Raw genomic sequence first — 20,287 nt, forward strand, 5'->3', positions numbered from 1 at the left:
AAAAAAAAAAAAAAAAAAAAAAAAAAAAAAAAAAAATTGAAAGTCTTAAAAGAATAACAGCTTTATTCCACTTCAGTTCTCCAAAACAAAATGAAAAACAGTTTAAATTCATGTTTTTTGTATGTATTTGTCAAAAACAGTTTATATGGGGGGGAAAAAACCCACAAACAGAAAGTATCACCAACACCTCCTGCCAGAGAAATTTTCATTTTTGATTAAATCTATTTCTGATGTGCTCGAGGATGAAAAGTATCAAGTCTAGGAAATACGTGTGTAAGCAACTTCCAAGAATAATCAGGATTTACAATGACCTTTTATTCTAGGCAAGCAAAGGCAAGCAGTATGATGGATACAGAAAAAAAAATACTGAGAAACAAGGAAATTTGCATCCAGCACCAGCAGCAGTGAAGGGGGCACTGAAATGTTCTCACTTTACACAGAGGGCTACCGTGCCATGTTATTGCAGACAAATGAAGGGCTTGTATTAAAAATGCATAATTTAATCAAGAGAAAAACTACTAATCAGATGGAAATATGCAGACCTGATATTGGTTTTTTAATATTAGTGTTATTAAATTCTGCTATAGTTTCTTACAGAATCACCCAAATGTAAATTAATATAAGGAGAAACAGTTAACAAAATTACAGGACCAGATCAAACATTCCTGCTCGTTCGCAAGCGTCCCGCTGACTTGTGATATTAGGGATGGCATAAAAGGCTTAGTATAAAATACTACATGAACTGATCTAATAGTATTTTACCCCATCAGAGCAGCCTGAAATGAGCCCTCATGCAGTCATTGGCACTAGGCGAATGGGAGCTGAGGTTTGGTACCAGGGTAAGTTTCTGCTCAACACAGAGCTGCCACCTCCATGTGACAAAAGCTGAGCATGGCAGAGGACTGCCAGCTCCACCCAAAATTGGCTCATGCTACGAGGAGCAGGAACTTATTCCCTGGACATAATCAGCCTCCAGAATTAAAATCTGCCCTGAGAAAAGAGGGCTGAACATTCCTCTAATTTAACATATTATAAAGCATTAAAAATATTCTCCACTTGTGCACGCACAAACGATGCAAGAGTCGCTGCCTCTGCTCCGCATCTCTTGGGCTTGTAGCACCTGCCCTCATCCAGGGCTCTTCCACCACCCGTGCGCGTTTCCAACTTGCCCATTTTACAGCTGGGCAAAAAGGGACTGTCACTTGCCAAGTGAGATAGCGCCTGGGGGTTAAAGACCCCAAGTCCCCTTTCTCATTTGAGCATTTCTGATGTGGCAAACCTCAGTAGAGAGAGATGTGCTTGTCTTGAAACTGCGCCAAGGAACTTGGGGCTTACATTTCAGACTATGTGCCTATTTCACTCTGATCGAGTTACAGCAAGAAAGTCAGTCTGTAACACCATTCTTTCAGAAAATGAAGAATTATTAATATTGGCTTGTCTTATAAGAGTGCCTAGAGGCCCTGGCCCCACTGTTTCAAGCAGCGTAGAAACAACAGAAAAATTACACTTCAATATTTTTTTTCCCCTTGTCAATTAGAACATAAACACTGTAGAGCAGAGACTCCTTCCTTTAGTTTGCACAGCAACTTGTACTATAAAGTTGTAATCTTTCAGGCATATCTGAACACACAAAGAGGACCAGAACAGGTACTGAGCATTTAATGTTAACACTGATTCCCACGAACACTTTATCTGAAATCCACGTGTGAGAAAGAGAAAATGCACAGCAGGAAAGCAAGGAAAATTAAACAGCATGTGTGACCAGTAAAACACAACACTGCTCATTTTGCAAAAAAAGAGCTGTAGACTCTTTTGGACAGAAAGCTGATGTGTCAGTCTCACTTCATACTTTTTCATTTTACGTTATTTACTGTATCAGTGTTTGTGACACTACTCACACCAGGGGATAAATAAAGCCAAGCCAGATTCCCTCTGCTTCCTTTCTTCCCAGTTTTTACCAGCTGGTACCTCCCCTAATCATAGGTCCTGCACGAACATAACGCTGTAGCGCTGTGCACACACAGCCACCAGCAGCATCAGAAAATGGCCGGGAAGCTGCTGCTGCTCTCGATTCCCTTCTGTGTTACACCAGTGTTAATGAGGAGTAAATAATAATAATGAATCAGCTTTCTTCAGTCGACAGTAAGGTGTTTAATTTTTGCTGAAGCCACTGGCATCTCAGGGTCGGTTTCCAGAGGCCCCTGCCTCGCAAACGCTGAGATACTGCAAACACCATATATTTTGCAAGAGCAACTCTATAGCATAAACTTCAAAGCACCCATCCTGCCAGTCTAGGAAATCCTTTGCAGATGGCAGATGAAAGAAGCTGGAGGGGACACTTGCCCTCACAGGTTACAGCCTGTCTCACGCAGTGTGTGCCTGGGCAACAGGCGACATCAACGTCACCTATTTAACCAAAGAAATGCTGCAGAAGAGCCCTTCTGGCTCGCAGGGTGCATCGGGAGCGGGCAGATGCAGGTGAAAGGGTTGCATTAAGCCAAGCCACCACACGATTAGAGCTGGCTTGGGCAGCCCTCTGAGCTGCAAGCCCACTCCAGTTTTGCTTCCTACCATAGGCGCATATCCTCCAAAAAGAGAATCCCAACTCTCCCTAAAGTCAAGTTCTCCGCAATCCCCAGAGAATCTCATGGGTTTAAGAGAAGCAGCCAAAGCACAGGGCTATAACCGGCCCAGCAGCGTGGTGATGGGGGGAGCTTACACATACATGCCAGTCACATGGGACCCCTGATAGGCAGCAACAAAATTCTAAACAATCTTCAAAGCTAACAGCAGTGCTTTCGTCTTGCTGTAAACATTTCTGGCTTTAACCAACACGTTAGACAGAGCTATTCCTTGGTGATTTGAGCCAGGAAACATAGAGTAGTTCCCAGGCCAACAAGCATTGTCCCAGATGGCTTCTCCTGTCTGTGACACAGAGCTGGCACCACTATCCTCATATTTGAGGACTTTTGCTGTCCTGACCCTCCTAATAACTGTGCAATAGAGTAGTGCTATTACCGAGGGCTGAGGTATGACCCGAGCGGTCAGGAGGCAAAGGCATTTGGGCAGGCTGATGAGAGAGTGCAGAGAGTACCCTGCCCTTCAGCTGGCATCAGATGTCATTGACTTGGTTACTGGTAAGCATAAAATTTAGGAAGATCCCCAGTAAAGTAGCTAACGGCATACCATTTCCTGAAACTCTTAAAAGACCAAAGCACTGGTACTACCCGCTCTCTTTCCATCACCTTTTTGATGCCCTCTTTGTTCCACTGAGGAGTTAATAGCTAGGAATTGAAAAGGAGGAAGGAATACTTATGAGTAAATCAAGAGGACAATTCTTTAACTTCTTGAAGGTTTGGGGAAGAAAACAATGGAAGAAAGACTTAGTAATTGAATTCCACTTCATTAGAGAGAGAACCATTTCTAAAAGAAGAAATAATCACCAAGATGGAAATACAACAGTTGAGCAACAGGTCTGGAAGGGAAAAAAAGATGGGGCTTTTTGTCAAAAGCCTTTCAGCAGCCTTGCCCTACACTTTATTGGCCTCTAGTGGAAAACAGAAGCTATGTCTTGCAATAACAAACCTTCATTTACAGAGCATAGGGGAAAATATACCACTCCCCATACAGAATTTAAACCATACCTGATGAAGGAATTCAAGGCATGTGACTAAAAAAGACGACTATTCTGCATTAGCTACATACTCAGTCTTGGTAGTACTATCACTCAGGAAAGAGATTGAGTTAAATATTAGTCCTTTTCTACATTCCCATTCAGGTGTGCCTCTTAACTGTCTGCCATAAAAAAATAAAAATGCACCCACAAAGGCGCTAAGTTTGTCGATACTTGGAGCCACTGTATGTGCTCCACTGAATATTAACCCTTGTAGCACTCAGACTGCATTAGTTTGGCTATAAAGTAGACTTCAAAATAAGGAGTTCAGTTCAGTTGCTATCTTCGGTGAACACAGGCTCCCAAAATGAAAATGTATGCCTGTATGGAGCAGGCAGTGACAGAACTGTGATAAGAGTTCTACCTAGGTATAAATTCAGTGATATAAAAACCATGGCTCCAGTTTCATGGATATAAAAAAAATTATAACACTCCTCGATTAATTAAAAGTATAAACCATAATCAAAAGAAAGCACTAAGTAGGATCACAGGAACAAACCTCTGAAAAGGTAAGTCATTGGAGGGCAGTAGGCTCAGCACACAGATATAGGATAACATAAAAGAGCAAGTCATCTGCTGGATGGAGCCGAGGTCTTAAAACCAGAGGCAGCTAAAAAGCAAACACTGCCCCCAGCAGAACTGTGCACACCAATGGTGAACAGATACCTCCTAAGCAGAGGAGGGATGCAGGTGGCTGGCGGATGCTGGCCTCCTTTGGCTGAGTATGAATCTCTGTGCATCCCTCCAACAGCTCTGTAAGCTTGGCTTGGTTTCCTCCCTCCTCCAACGCCTGTCTTCTGGAGCCCAGGGCAGCGTGGCAAGGTTTGCTCCCTGGGAAACAACATCCATCCCGGCAGCCTTGAGATGGTGGATGGCATATGGCAGCACCGCACTCAGCACCAAGCCGGCTGTTTGGCTGGTGTTCAGCAGAGGCACGGCCCTGCATCCAGCTCCAAGGATGTGCCCTCAGTCCTCTGCAGAGGCTTGGCACTTGGGAGCCTTGGTACACAGGAAAATGGAAAAGAGCAACAGGCACTCTCAAACCTCAGAAGAAAAAAAAAAAAAAAAACTAATTCAAAACATATTTTTGGTGTGTTTTGACTGGTTTTGTGTCTGCTTGCTCCTGTATGCACTTTACCAGACTCTGTGCTAGCCTAGGGAAGAGAGGCATGCCATTAGAAGCTTGCTTAGAGGCTGAACAGCCAAAAAAAACCCCAAAGAAACAAAAAATACCAATGCCAAAACCAGTACAGCATTCATTCATACAGAGTGAGATGTTGTGAGCTACCTAACATTTTTGAAAGCCAAGTGCAGTCTTCTGACTTGTTTGTTCTGGTCAAATAGTTTGAATTCGCTGTTTGCCTTCAAGGAGAGAAGGGAAGAGTCACAATGGCCAAAAGCCACCTCATTATTAGTTTTTGCCAATTCAGAAGCATTCACACCACCCACCCTGTCTGTGTACGAGGGAGAGAGAGAAATGCAACCAGCAGCAGGGAAACTCTAGGCGGTAAATACTAGACTACCTCTTGCTTGAGTTCCCTTGGCTCAGTGCTGGTCCAAGGGACCTTTTTTCTGCAACATTTAGCAGAGTAATCTAAAGCAGCCCGATCTTTATGCCATAAATGTAAAATAATCAAGCATACAACTTTGAGCATATGAATCTGTGGATATTGTCTACCTGGATTTTTGAAAAGCATCTGACACAATTCCCCATAGAATTCTTATAGAAAAAGTGGCTGCCCATGGCCTGGATGAGTGATCGGTCTGCTGGGTCAAGCACTGGCTGGATGGACGGTCCCAGAGAGTGGTGGTCTGTGGAGTTAAATCCAGCTGGCGACCAGTCACAAGTGGTGTTCCTCAGGGCTCGGTGTTGGGACCATTTCTGTTCAACATCTGTATTGATGATCTTGATAAGGACAGAGTGTATCATCAGTAAGTTCACAGGTGACACCAAGTTAAGCAGGAGTGTCCATCTGCACGAGGACAGGGAGGCTCTGCAGAGAGACTTGGATAGGTTGGATCAGTGGGCCAACGTCAATGGGATGAGCTTGAACAAGGCCAAGTGCCAGGTCCTGCACTTGGGCCACAACAACCCCAGGCATGGCTACAGGCTTGGGGAGGTGGGGCTGGAGGGTGTCTGGAAGAGAAGGATCTGGGGGTTCTAACTGACAAGCAGCTGAACGTGAGCCAGCAGTGTGCCCGGGTGGCCAAGAAAGCCAAAGGCATCCTGGCTTGTATGAGAAATAGTGTGACCAGCAGAAGCAGGGAGGTGATAGTGCCCCTGTACTCTGCACTGGTGAGGCCACACCTGGAGTGTTGTGTCCAGTTTTGGGCACCTCAATATGAGAGAGACATCGAGGTGCTGGAGCGAGTGCAGAGGAGGGCAACAAAGCTGGTGAAGGGCCTGGAGAATAAATCCTGTGAGGAGCGATTGAAGGAGCTGGGACTGTTTAGTTTGAGGAGGAGAAGGCTCGGGGGAGACCTCATCACTCTCTACAACTATCTGAAAGGACACTGTAGAGAGGCTGGTGCTGGTCTCTTCTCACAGGTAATTAGTGACAGAACAAGAGGGAATGGCTTTAAACTGCAACAGGGGAGGTTTAGACTGGACATTAGGAAAAAATACTTCACAGAAAGAGTGGTCAGACAGTGGAATAGGCTGCCCAGGGAGGTGGTGGAGTCACCATCCCTGGGTCTGTTCAAGGGTCATTTAGATGAGATGTTGGGGGAGATGGTGTAGGGAAGAACTTTGCAGAGTAGGGCTGATGGTTGGGCTCGATGATCCCAAGGGTCTTTTCCAACCTGAATGATTCTGTGATGCCGTAATCCTCAGGGCTAGCTGAACTCCCACCTGTACAGATTCATTATATTATGTTTATTTCCTTCATGATTAAAGGGGGGAAAAAATATTAAATACAATCAGTCTGATCTAGAAACAGGCTTTTCTCTGCCTCTTGCACAGACTGAGATCTCAGAAAGAGAGCAGAAAGCTTCACCGGGCTGGGCTAGAAGCAACACAAGGTTATTGTGGCACAGAAAAGCTTTCCCCAGGGTCAAGAGAGGCAGCTGGGAGAGCTTTCCACACCTTGTCCTTTGGCTTTCTTTGCATAACATAATGAACTCCACTTTACTGTCCCTAGGCTGCAAAACATTTGGCACTGGTTTGATATCTATTCTTTCAGTTAAGCATGTGTATGAATAGTACCCAGTTTAACACAGAAAAGGAAAAAAATAAAAATAAAATCACACGATCTTTAACAGACAAGTTAAACCTGCTTATCTGCAGGGTAATGAGTCTTAGTAATAGATGAATCACATGAGAAAGCAATCACAACTGTGCATCAGCAGATCATATACCAGTGGGATCGAATTGCTTCCTGCAGGAAAGGAGGATCCTTTTAACTCAAGCTACTGAAAATACACAAGAGATTCATATGGTAAAACCAACGCTGAGCTACCAAAGACATGCAATAAATGTGACTTCCAATAAACTCTTCTACCACCACTGGACAATGTGGAGCTTCTGAGGCCATTCTCAAGTCCTGTGTATAAGCATTTGCCTTTACATGTACCACATCTCAAGGCATGAATGAGCACATGAGCCTGGTAATCACTGACTCTGTGGCTCACGGCACATGCGGAGTAACTTACTCACATGCCATGCCTGCAGCTGGGCTACAGCATAACCACCGGCACCTTTGCTTGGTCCTGGGACACTGGATAACCTGCAGCGGAGAAAGCCAGCTGATTCGGATAATTTTTAAGACTAGTACTTTGCTTTTTATCCACTAAGATAACAAAAATTAAGTTGAATTCTTTTACATGCAAGAGAAATTCAGTGTCAGCTACTGTTGTGCTCCCTATGAATTGTGCACATTACCTGTTTGTCACTTCTAAAACTCCTGGAACTTTTTAGACCTTACAGTGACATGACAAACTTGAACCAGTGTATCTATGATCACGGGAGGAACAGAAAAAACACGTTTCCCCCCCCAAAAAAAAAAACCAAAACCAGCCAAACAATAAAAAGATACAAGACAAAGAAGCTCCTTGTTTCCTAAAAGTTAATATTGGGTCAGCATACAGATTTTACAGGAACTGTCCTGCTTCTGTGAAGTTATGACTCAGTCTAATTGGCATAGGAAGGGCAAATGTTCTGATTCTTCCAGGTTAAGGCAAGTAAAAGATGTATTAACAATCTTCCTGCTTACCAAAATACAGTACAAGATATGTGTGGTTATTTCTCTGGTTTTGTCCAACGCAATGCATTGATTTGACCCAATTAACAAGAAACTGTGATGGACTGTTCTGGATGACAGCATCTCCAAAACACTGCAGTGAAAAGAAGTGGTAACAATTCCTCGTGTCAGACCGCGAGCACGAGAGCACAACCCCATCCAAACAGTCAGGATGAGGAAAGAGAGTCCCCAGATCCATGTCCTGCTCAAGGGATCCTAACGAGCAACCTATGCAGCAGCTGACCAGAACGGAACAGCACTCAAGTCCCATCAGCTTTGGGCCTTCTTACAGAGGGCGGAGCCATCCTCCCCTTCCCATTTTGCACAACCCAGGGGCACAAGTCTTGTGGACGTTCCCACACTTACCCAGGCACGCAGAAGAGGCAGCAGAGGAGGCAGCAGAGAGCTGAGTGGCAGAGCCAGATTCTTCGCTGATTTAGTTAATGGTAAATACTCACTGGAATTGAGGCAGGGCTTCAAAAACCAGGAGAACAGCACGTTGAAAGACAGCATTTCAGCAAGGCTCTCACCAGCAAAATGCTAATGAGTGCTGCTTGGGCAGGGTTGATGGGAATGAATGTTATAAACAGAGCTTATAGAATCTTCCAGGAGCAGAAATCTTCTCTTGCTCTCTTCTCTGCAACATTTAAATAACTTAATATGCTATCACTCATAGCATAGTATGCTCTTGTTCTGGAGATTTTTTTTCCTTACCCTCTCACCTCCAAAAATTGTTTTGGTTCCAGAATTGTTTTAATACTGATCCAGACTCCCAAGTTTTAAATGCTGGACAACTCTACAACACTTACAAAACCAGTGAGTTCAGATGAGGCAAAGATACTTTTAATAAAACAACCAACCAACCAACCACCTACAAAAAGAAACCCAAAAAGCCAGCACCATGTATAGTATACTTGGGAGTCCAATTTGGATTTTAAATCATTCCTAGGGAGGCCTAGTTTTACTACCCACAGTAAAGATTTTTGAGAAAATGAGCTCATTGCTGGAGAATTAATAATAGATCTATGCAGATTGATATTCCCAGGAGATAAAGGGAAAGGGAAAAATATTAAAAACTGATGCTCTTGGCAAATGAAAAACTAATGGACCATATTTTCCCAAAGGGATGAGAGGTGCTTTCATTTTATTTCACTATGATGACTATGCGAGACCTGCCATAATAGGTAACACTCAGGGAACACCATCTCCAGATAAATGGAAACATCTTGAAAATTTCATAGAAAAGAGCACTGAATGGTTGCAACACTGCAGAAGAATGTAACTCTGTTTATGATTTACCTGAAAACCAGAATAATTCTGCAACATTTCAACACAGAGCTGCTGTGTAACTATGGCAGGAACACCAGGGATTTGAATAGGAACCAAAGCCACTGCCAACTAGGAACACTGTTTTTTCAAAGCTAATCTGTATCAGCATCCAAGATTCAACAAGGCCAAGTGCCGTGTCCTGCACTTGGGTCACAACAACCCCATGCAATGCCACAGGCTTGGGGAAGAGTGGCTGGGAAGCTGCCCTGTGGAAAAGGACCTGGGGATGTTGGTCAACAGCCAGCTGAACATGAGCCAGCAATGTGCCCAGGTGGGCAAGAAGTCCAATAGCACCCTGGCTTCTATCAGAAATGATGTGGCCAGCGGGACTACAGAAGTGATCATCCCCCTGTACTTGGCACTGCTGAGGCTGCAGCTCAAATACTGTGTTCAGTTTTGGCCCCTCACTACAAGAAAAACATTGAGGTGCTGAAGCACATCCAAAGAATGACAACGAAGCTGGTGAAAGGTCTAGAGCACAAGTTTTAGGAGAAGCGGCTGAGGGAACTGAGGTTGTTTAGAGAAGAGGAGGCTGAGGGGAGACCTCATCACTCTCTACAGCTACCTGAAAGGAGGTTGTAGCAAGGTGAGTGTTCTCCCAAGTAACCTGTGAGAGAAAAAGAAATGGCCTCAATTTGCACCAGCAGATGTTTAGATTGGATTATTCACTGAAAGGGTTGTCAAGCATTGGAACAGGCTAGTCAGGAAAGTGGTTGAGTCACCACCCCTATAAGTATTTAAAAGGCGTGCAGATGTGCCACTTAGGGACATCGTTTAGTGGTGGACTGGGCAGTGTTAAGTTAGACTTGATGATCTTTAGGGTCTTTTCCAACCTAAACAATTTATTCTACACTATGAAAAATATTTCACTTTCAAACTCCTTTTAAGAGTTTCAACAGCTCCAATAGAACAGTTGAAACGTTTCACTGTTGGCGACATTCTTAAATGCACTCAAGTTAACTCATATTATTTATAAATATTTACAAGTCAAACTCATGCAATTACCTGCATTTTCAAAACCAAAAGGACTACTAGAAAATTAGCTCTTAAATAATTTAGAAATAAAAGAAATAAAAACTTATTTGCCTTATGTAATATTTATTGATACAACAAAATATTTGTAACAAACCATGTATTTACAATATACACTGCAGAAAGATTATTTATGATCAATGAAAAAACCTGCCCCAAAACCTGTGGTGTATTGCCAGTAGGATGATAGCTACATTGTTCTTTAGAACCCCTTCGCATTAGATGATCTTCAATTTGCAGGCAAAGTTACGGGGAAGAGGTCTCCAACGTGTCTCTTTTCACTCTAAATGATAAAAAGAATAGAAATTAGTTCAAATTAACACAGTTAAAAAAGGCCGCTCTCACTGTTGCATAATATTTGGGGGTTACTAGACAGTAAAGTGGAACAACTGCTAGTACTCACAGAGGCAAGGACATTAAAGTGTTCACCTACTCCAGTGGCAAATCAGCAAAAATATTAGTATCATTTCAATTATGCTCAAAATAGCATATCAGCCTAATTTAATTTCACTAACAGTAGTCTCTAATACATGCGTTCCTCTGTGCAAAGTCTGGAATTGTTAAAGGCACACCTGACTGTGACACTGACACTTGTTCTGCATGTATTTTCTTAGGCTATCTCTAACATGAAATTGCTCAGGATCAAGAGGCCTCAGCAGTGGATGTGCGTGAGTGTCATACTATTTTTATAAAAATCTTGTGTGTATTTTAATTCACTTAGACAAACAGTCCACAATCTATGATTTATAGTCCCAAAGGCCACACAAAACTGCTGACAGTTTTGTCACCAAGAATTAAAACTGTTTGCAACAAAGAATAACATCTGATGCAACTCACCACCTCAAGTGATAGCTGAGGACTATTACTCCAGATGTAGAGCTCTGTGGAAAAAGCAGCCACCTGATAGCCTGAAGTGCACCAAATTTTCAAACTGGTTTAAAGCCCGCATACATAATGAAGACTGCTGTTAAGCCTTGCAAGTGAAAATAACATCCCAGTATCAAAATATACAAAAATGTTTTGGGTATATATGAACAAAATTGTTAGCTAATTCCTCAGAACCGACTCCCCATCAAACCCAGGTAAGTGTCTTCCTTAGAGGGACACCTCAGAGCAAAGATCAGAAGGGGAAAGGTAAAGCTGACGGTTGTAACACAACTTAGTAGGCACATTGTCTTCTGCTACAGAGGGTGTTGTGTTGAGGGGGGAGGTAGCATGGGAGGGGCTACAGAGGTGCCCCCTGTGAGAAGCTTCCCGAAGATCCCCTGGCTCTAATTCAGACCTGCCTCTGGCCAAGGCTGAGCCAATTAGCAATGGTGGCTGTACCTCTGAAATAATGTATTTAACAAGGGGAATCTGGGAGGAGGAGTTGCAGTTGCATGAACACTCCTGTGCTCACCGAGGTCATGGGAAAAGAGGAGCAGGAGGTGTGCCGGAGCAGACCCATTGCAGCTCGTGGCGAGAGGGCAGGCTGTGCCTCTCAGTCCACGGAGGTCCATGGTGGAGCAGATGCCCACCTGCGGGCAAGAGGACCCCACACCAGAGCAGGTGGCTGCAGCCAAAGAAGGCCAGGGCTCTGTGGGAAGAAACCCCCGCTGTTGTAGTTTGTCACTGGGAGGACTGCAACATGCAGGGATGACCCACACTGGAGCATGTCATGAAGAACTACAGCCTGTGGGAAGGACTCATGTTGGAGAAGTTTGTGGAGGACTGTCTCCCATGAGACGGATCCCAGACTGGAGCAGGGGAAGAGTGTGAGGAGTCATCGTGCCCCCCCCTCTCCCCCCGAGGAGGAAAGAGCAGCAGAAACAACAGGTGATGAACTGACCCCAACCCCCATTCCTTGTGCCAATGTGCTGCTGGATGGGAGGAGGTAGAGAAATCAGGAGTAAAGCTGAGCCTGGTAAGGAGGGATGGGTGGGGGGAAGGTGTTTTTAAGATGTGGTTGTATTCCTCTCTGTCCTACTCTGGTCTTTAACCCTCCCTGTCCTTATCTGCACCCCAGAGCCTTTTGTTGTACTTCTCCCCACCCCTGAGGGGGAAGGGGTGAGCTGTGTGGTGCTCAGTTGCCCTCTGGGCTCAAATCACAAGAGAAAGGGAAAAGAGTGGCTGTTCACCAGCAGCCAAGTGCTCTGGCACACTCCACACTCTTCCGGTTGGCCCATTCACAGCCTGCTGTGTGACACAGGAGAGGTCCCTCCGCCTGAGGTGTGTGGCAGAAGGGTCTTCCCAACACAAGCATGAACTAAACTTACAGAAGAGCAGCTTCCATAGCATAGGAGTCTCAGTTTTCACAAAATGGTTGAGGTTGGGAAGGGACCTCTGGGAGTCATCTGGTCCAACCCTCCTGCTCAGGCAGGACCACCTAGAGCCAGTTGCCCTGCAGTCAGAGCAGCTCTTTCTCCATATATGAGCTTTTGTCTCCTGATCTCTTCTGTTCCTCCTGACCTCTCCACAGCAACAACAGCAATGAGGATGCCAAGTCTGTACACAAATACTGTAATGTACTTTGCAAACACACACTCCCAACCCACAGACAGTCAGGTCTCAGCTCTGTCTGTGAGAGAAATGTATGAAGGTGATACTGAATGACCACCCAGCTCTCCCAGCCTCAGCTCAGGCTCCTCCTTAGACACCACAGAAACATGAAACCCAGGAAAATTATTTTCTCCTGGCATTTACCAGAAAAATCAAGCAGCAATGGGGAGCAAGAGGGCATATGTGTCCACATTCATATCTGCAGCAATGGGCACACACTGCCATGCCAGACCTCTGTGCGAAAACCAGCTGGTGCCAAACACCATCCCCACTAGCAAGAGGAATGAAGATGTAAGAGCGGGTGAGTGCCTGGCCTCGCCTGCCAATCCAAACCCAGGGTATGGCCTAGAGCCTAAGTGACAGCAGAGCCACGGCAAAATTGTGCCAAGGCAGAGGAAGTCACCAGTGCACTGAATTTGCACTACAGGAGCAAAAAGCACAATGCTACAATGCTGTAGGACAGGTCTGGCCAGGGGAATGGTGCTGGGACGGATTCTTTCAGCACTGCAGAGCCAGCCTCAACAGATGGGTGAGGCTCAAGGGCAACCATGCCAGCCTGAAGCAGTCTCAGTTCTGATTCTGCAATCCGGAAAATAGCAGATGATGATGATAACTAATGCTTCGCCAGTGACATCCTAAACTGACCTCTTGGGATTGAAACTACACAAATGTCTTTCAAAGAATGGCAGCCAAAGGAAGCTTTGCATCACTCCTCCAAGTCAGAAAATTGGGAGTTTTGCCAGGGCCCATGCAAAGCTTGAAGACACAGCAAAGGAACCTTCAGGCACAAGAACTACTCCGAAATAATTCAAATACCTGGAATTAAATTAGAAAAATATAATAATCCTTTCAAGCAGCACAAAGATAAAAAAGAAACCTTTGGTAAGGGAAATTCATTCAAAAAAGGCAAGAAAATATTTTAGGCAGCAAGACAAAAAAATGAAGGAGCAGATTGAAACTTGATATAGCAGCTAAACTGAAACAGTGGCAGGTGAATGCCTCATGCCACAGCCCACTCCAACAGGAAGAAAGAGGAAAAAAAAAAAAAAAAGAAAAAAGAGACAAAAGCACACCTTTGACAGATACTTCGAGACAACTGCCAACTTGCATAGCAGGACGCAGTGCATCACACTGGCAGCAGGTGCACATGGAATTTCCTGAAGGAAATTACTATTATTACAAAATAAATCAAGTTCCAGATAAGTACACAAAACCTAAAAGATGGACATGGACATTTGAGCCAATTCTTAGCCCGTGCATGTGTCCAATTAACTAAGACAGGTTTTGTACTTGATCAGCATCACAGTTTCATGGAAATGGGCAAGGAGTGGTGCAGGAGGACTGAGACATCCACCTCATTTGCAACCACCAGCATCTCGCCAGAGATGAGCTTTGCAAGCTTAAAATGTCCTTCAGAAGAGGACCTAAATTATTTCCAGTAAACACAATATTACTATTATAGTTTCTCCCCTTTTTTTCATCAGGAAACACAAGTACGTCATGCAGCGTGGGTGCAGGATGTAAGCAGCAGAAGCCATTTCATGACAAGGTAATGATTTCTGTGAACTTAAGTGGAGTTAGCAACTGAACAAAATGAAGCTATTCTAAATTCTGTTAAGATGATTCACTCAATGTAATTTGTTTCAAAGGTTAAACAGGATGCTAAGATGGACTTGGTATGCCACAAAATGAAGAAGCAAATAAAGCGAACGTTTAGAGTTACTTGGTCTTTAAAACACAGTGGGGCTTTTTTTGCTAGCTAAAATACTGCTCAAGTCTAGCAGCTGTGTTCTAACTTATTCCTGCAGCGACCTCTGTGCTTTACCTATGAATTACCTTAAGAGTGCACAGGAAAGCTTAGCTGCTCAACAGCCAAATGTCTGCTTCTACTAATATGAAGAAAATCAGCCATAATAAAAGTCAGAGAGCATTTGCTGGATGCAAAAGGTCTCTGCAATTATCACTTAATTGTCCTTCATGGGCCAATACTGGGAGTCTCATGCTTTCCCCTTAAGATTGCTCCCTCCTTCAGCACTTTTTCTTAACTGGCTACTTAATTAGTCTTCCTTCCTGGGCTTAGTTGTAAATTTGTTTTGATTAATTAGCCTCAGAGCTGACTTGGCACTAACTGAAATATAGAAGTGCTTCATTTCTTCAGTGCATAGGCTACTGCATCCTAGGGGAGACCCCTCTTTGTCAGCAATAAAATTTTAAGTTCAGATAGTGTTTGAAAAAAACTTAACTGAAATTAACTTTCATTTCTTGTAATTGTCCCCTCTGTACTACAACACAAAAGTGATGATAACATAAAGAAAGGATAAAATTCAGTAAGTTCAGGCCTCTTGTTCAGTGGATTATACATCGTGTTCATTAGCTGAATCCTGCAGTTCTAGATAAGATGACTTAATGCTCTTAAATGCAAGTGATCATAGCACCACCAGAATCCCAAACCAAGAGTGTAGGTTATCAGCAGAGACAGCTGTGTTCTCATGGTACCGTCACCAGAAAGGTTTCCCTTTGCAATCAGAAGAGCCACATTCTGCTCTCCCAAACATTACTGAATTTCCTTGAAAACCCTTTGCACAACATAGGCAAGCCAGTCTGCAACACCTTTGGATGCTACTATAGCTTTTCATTATGTTTACACCTTTCATATCACTCCCTTCTTCTCCATCTTTATGGCATGCTGGTTCCAGAAGACACCCACACAGCGTTACCATGCATCTGCCGTCTTGAATAATTCTTATTTCAGCTACTGTTACTGAAAACGCAGGAAAAGCAGCTTCTTCAAACACCATGACCATGAAAAAATGTAATAAGCTAACTAAAATAATGTGTTAACAGCTACTGTACCCATTTAATAACCTTCCTAAATAGTTGTCAAGAGTGCTGCAATTCAGTTTTTAAATTTAAAAGTCCTTACCTATGAGGCTGCAAAAAGAAGTTAAAAATCTTCCTCAGGACATTAATACGTTTGCATCTCAATGTCTGCAATAGGATTTGCATCTCAACTGAATAGTCAGACCAAAAGTAAACACTTGGGTTTTCAGCTCCTTGTTTCAATTATCGCCCCTCTCCTGCTCCAAACAAGAAGACTGCAGAAGTGCAAAGTAAATGTGGTTTTAGAACCTTTTGTGTGTGTCTTTACTAGGGCACAGGAGTTTAAATTAAGCAAACCAGAACAGGAGTTTTGTGGGTGGGCCTAAGAACACAGAGCAGCTCTGCAAGCACTCCTTTTAATGTATTTGTTCCCTAATAATTTGCAGCCAACTGTTTTGACTGATGATCAACTACTGTTTTCATCTTAAAACTGAACCACAGGAATCACTTTGGCTGTCAAATCCTAAATGCAGCTTTTCCATGCAACCTGCGATTTGGCTTCCAGATCTCTTCTGACTACCTTTGTGAACATCCATGAAGTTACAGGATATTCTGAAGAAGAAAAATACCAGCTTAGAAAGACTAAGATATTCAGTTACAACAGCTGTCAATACCATTAAAGAGGCATGTTCCACACTCTTTGGTTAGATGTATTATCTGCAACCAATCCCCACTTAAAGTAAATCCTGTATTGCAAAAGACATCATGGAACAGAGCCTATACATCAGTAGAAATGTAAGAAATACTCCTTCATGTTGAAGCTGATATGAAACGAGGAAATAGCCCTTTAGGTTTATTGCATTCCCCAAATGTTAATTTAAAATCATCTGCAGATAGCCAGTTCAGCTGTATGCATGAAAAATAGAAGAAACTGTGTATGTTCCTCAACAGCTTATTTTATTGGCACTGTTTATTTTTCTGTAACTACTCAGCTCAAATTCTCCTATTTTATGTTTACAAAGTTGTATAAATCTGGATGTGCACACATATCTGACAGTTTTGCAACCATTCTTCTGCTGCTTTAAACTGAAAAAAAAGCTTTGTTTAGTTAAACAGGAGCAGCTTTCTAATAAAATGAACGTACAAAAAGACAGACTTTCAAAAGAGCCTGCTAACCAGTAATTTTTTTCAAAGGGAGTCAAAGCCTTCAAAAATCTGACTCTCTATTGTGGTGGGACATGGTTAAGCTCCTTAAAGTAAGCCTCTAGTTCTTACCACAATACCTACCACAGAACACATGTACCTACTAACATGAAGCTGATGAAATACGAGACTCCGCTTTTGTTTCCAGCTCTCTCGATTACTGCTGACAGAAAGCAATGAATTAACATACTAAACCAGTGATATTCTCCAGGAAAAGTGCAGGTACCACCAAGGTAACAGAAAAGGTGGTATCTCTGTCAGGATGATGATCCCAACTTCACTCTGCAGCAGGTAACGCTGGCTAACTGACTTTGGCCTACCTTAGCACAAAGCTGGCTCAGATATCTACTTAGAGGTGATGTTCTGTACTCTTAAGTAAAAAGTTGTGCCATCTGAGCTGAATATATAATCCATGAAATAATTAAAAGATGCTTTAAAAGCTAGACAAATAACATTATAGAAACGCTAAGAATATATATTTAAGCTAGAGACCACAACATACTCTGTATGGGTTATTACTTCAGCATTTTACAAAGTCTAAATAACCCAGCACATACCTACCTGAAAACATCACAGTAGTTGGTGGAAGTTAAGATTACTCAACCGAGTAGAAAATATGCTGATAAAAATAATCACACTTGCAGGAAGAAGAATGCTAACTTCTCACATTTCAGAGAAGGCTTTTTTCTTTCTTTGCAATATCCCATTTGGTAAATGAAAAAAATCAGACCAAAGGTTACCCACAGCTCCTAGTAGCCTGATATACACAAAAATGTAGGAAGCAGGAGCCAAAGCAAGACAGGTAGAGGTAAAACATCAGCTGCTTCTTCAGACTAACAACCAATCTTGTTTGCCACACTGCACATGTCCACACCCATAGGTCTCCTGGAACTCAGAATATTTTCCTGTACCTCCTCACACTATATTCAGGCTAATGACATGGAAGCAAGTTTTTTTACAACTGTCAAGTTGAAAAAAAAAAATTTAAAATGTAATCCAGAGAAACAGTGAACAACCTAGCACAAGTCAACTGCTGCTGTGCACTAATGTTTTAAAAACCAACTTTGAGCAAGTGCCTGGAACCAGTACAAATGAACTTAGCAAGGTTCAGTGCCAGGTCCTAATGTTCATGGAAACTGATTTACATCTACTTGCAACAGTCTTCAACTGAATTAATCTCCATCTGTAACACGCTTCTTCCTCCCTTTCGAAAACCAAACCCCACTCAACACAGATGCCAGCCAAGGACAAACACCTGTGCTTGAAGCGCCATCTAGTGACAACAGTGGAATTGTTGCTAAATTAAAGCAACATCCTAGTTACATCACCACACTTAGCACAATTGATTTTGCTATGTAAAAACCCCAAAAACATATAGTTTGAGATGTAGTCCAACTACAGATGTTCTCTGCAAACTATACAGAACATTTCTCCCAAGAAAACGACTAGCCAGGAAGCAACAAACCGTCCAGCCTAAAAAGTTACATACTTTACCAAATCCACCCAATTCTGTTGATACTATCTGCCACGGAATTCAGAGAACAAGACAAGCATTCATGACATGCTGACTTCGAACCTGCACTTCATCACCTGTCACGTTGCTTCTGCTTAAGAAAACATCCTGAACAACATATTCCTCATCATTTACTCATGACCCAACAGAAAATCCATCTAAAACCTTGCTGTCAAGTTGCAGTGTAGTGCAGTCTGGGAAGACATATCAGTGCCCAATACAACAAGGGCAATGTATCACTTCTCATCTGAGCCCACCACACTAGAACACATTGCTGGAAGGCAGCGGGCTGCCTTGAGCTCTGTCAAAACACAGATCCACACTTTTCCTTTAGGTCCATAGTCTATACACATTCACTAAACCCTTAACAAAGTATCCTCCTGCGACCCAATCTGCAGAGAGGTGATGCAGAAGAAAATTTGCAGACTATCTTCCTTTTGAACTCCCTGGCCTTTAACACATCTGAAAAGTGCTCTTGTTCTGACTTTCAGATGGAACCAATGAGCTGCCAGGCTCCGAGATCACCACATCCATGCCCCGGCTGCTGGGAACATGTTTAGGCAATGAGCAGAGGATCTCTGGTCTAATGCTAGCCCTGTACTGTTTTCCAAGTGGCAAATTTCCAGACCTCTGCAGGCCCGAGGAGTTGAAAGGCTTACAAACTAAACGTTTTAGTGGGTGAGAACCCCTCAAGCAGTGGAGACAGCATGTGTGCCCATCTGGTGGCTGGTAAGGCTCCAACACAGAAGGGACAATATTTGAATTTTGCTGACCTTGAGGAGACCAACCCAAGTCCAAAATTTAGAAAAGCTGCCAACAACAAATTATTATCAGCTGTAACTACATTACTTTTTTAAAATTTTATCGTAACTCTTAAAACTGCTTATAAAAGTTGAGGCTTGGAAAAAAATAAAAAATAAGGTCCTTCTGTGCAGTCTGAACTCTGACAGCAAGTAGTTCGTATCAAGATAGAGGAAGATCTAAATAGCAACAGGCATGTTCCTCCATTTCATCTTCTCACAGTTAAGCATGACCTAGCCATGAATGCAAAGATGCCATAGAACTTACACTATTTCCACTATCAGTCTATATATGCACCAATCACAGGAACTACTGCTTGAAAGAGAATGATAAAAATGTATTATCTCAAATTCCCCAAACTAAACAGTCTTTCACAGAGGCACGGTAACTTTGGTGTCCAAGCCCTGTCACAGACACAGAAAGTCAGCTAGCAGCTGAAACCCTAAGGGAAGCACTAAAGCAAATTCATCTTTCCTACTTTCATGCATACTCCAGATTTAACATTAAGATCATGGCCAAGACTGTTTACAAGGTCAATATTCAATCCTCAAGTCCTTAAAGTTTACAATTCCAACTCAATCTTCCCTATCACATTCTCTTCTAGAATAGCAGTGACCACCGAGAGAAAGCACCCTACCAGAATAGCTGTAGTTTATCCTTATCTTCAGTCAGAAGGAACCTTGAAGAGCTTGGAAGACAAATGCTATGTATACCATCTGCTGTCTAGACTTGGCTTCTGAGCATACAGTATAATTACAGTTTTCCCAAAGGTCCTCATTATTATCCAAGAACACAGCAAGCAAAACAAAAGGAGACATTAAAGTAATACATTTGGCAATGACCTATCACTGTTAAACAAAATAAAGCTATCCACAATGTTCAGAGCTAACCAAGCCATAGCTTCCAGACAGAAGATACAACAGATAAGCTCCTACTGAAGAGTTCCCATTTTACAATTCCATTTTGAGGCACTAATGATACATCTGCTAGACAAGGAAGAAATGCCTGTCCGTAACACACCAGAAGAAGGCTGGACCCCAGCACAGCAGCATTCCAGCAGCCCATCTCCTAGACAACAATCACTGAAATGTGAACAGCATGCTCCTGCACTATTTAAATAGAGATTATTCAAAGCAGTTT

General features: G+C 42.9%; 1 protein-coding gene across 3 annotated transcripts in view; it reads right to left on the reverse strand.

The window, feature by feature from the left end:
- CENPC (centromere protein C) overlaps positions 1–20,287 on the reverse strand; it is a 42,818-nt gene that overhangs the window by 3,650 nt on the left and 18,881 nt on the right. The window contains exon 19 of one of the 3 annotated variants that reach the window (XM_026847669.1): positions 10,351–10,555. The exons of 1 other annotated variant lie outside the window; for it this stretch is intronic. In XM_026847669.1, the coding sequence (XP_026703470.1) occupies positions 10,519–10,555 (37 nt within the window). In that variant the 3' untranslated portion in view covers positions 10,351–10,518. Of the gene's footprint in view, positions 1–10,350; positions 10,556–12,222; positions 13,968–20,287 lie in introns of those variants that run through there. One more of the 3 variants, XM_026847670.1, reaches the window with a different exon arrangement.

The sequence above is a fragment of the Athene cunicularia genome, assembly GCF_003259725.1.
Source record: "Athene cunicularia isolate RWA chromosome 4 unlocalized genomic scaffold, athCun1 chr4_part2, whole genome shotgun sequence".
Taxonomy (NCBI): domain Eukaryota; kingdom Metazoa; phylum Chordata; class Aves; order Strigiformes; family Strigidae; genus Athene; species Athene cunicularia.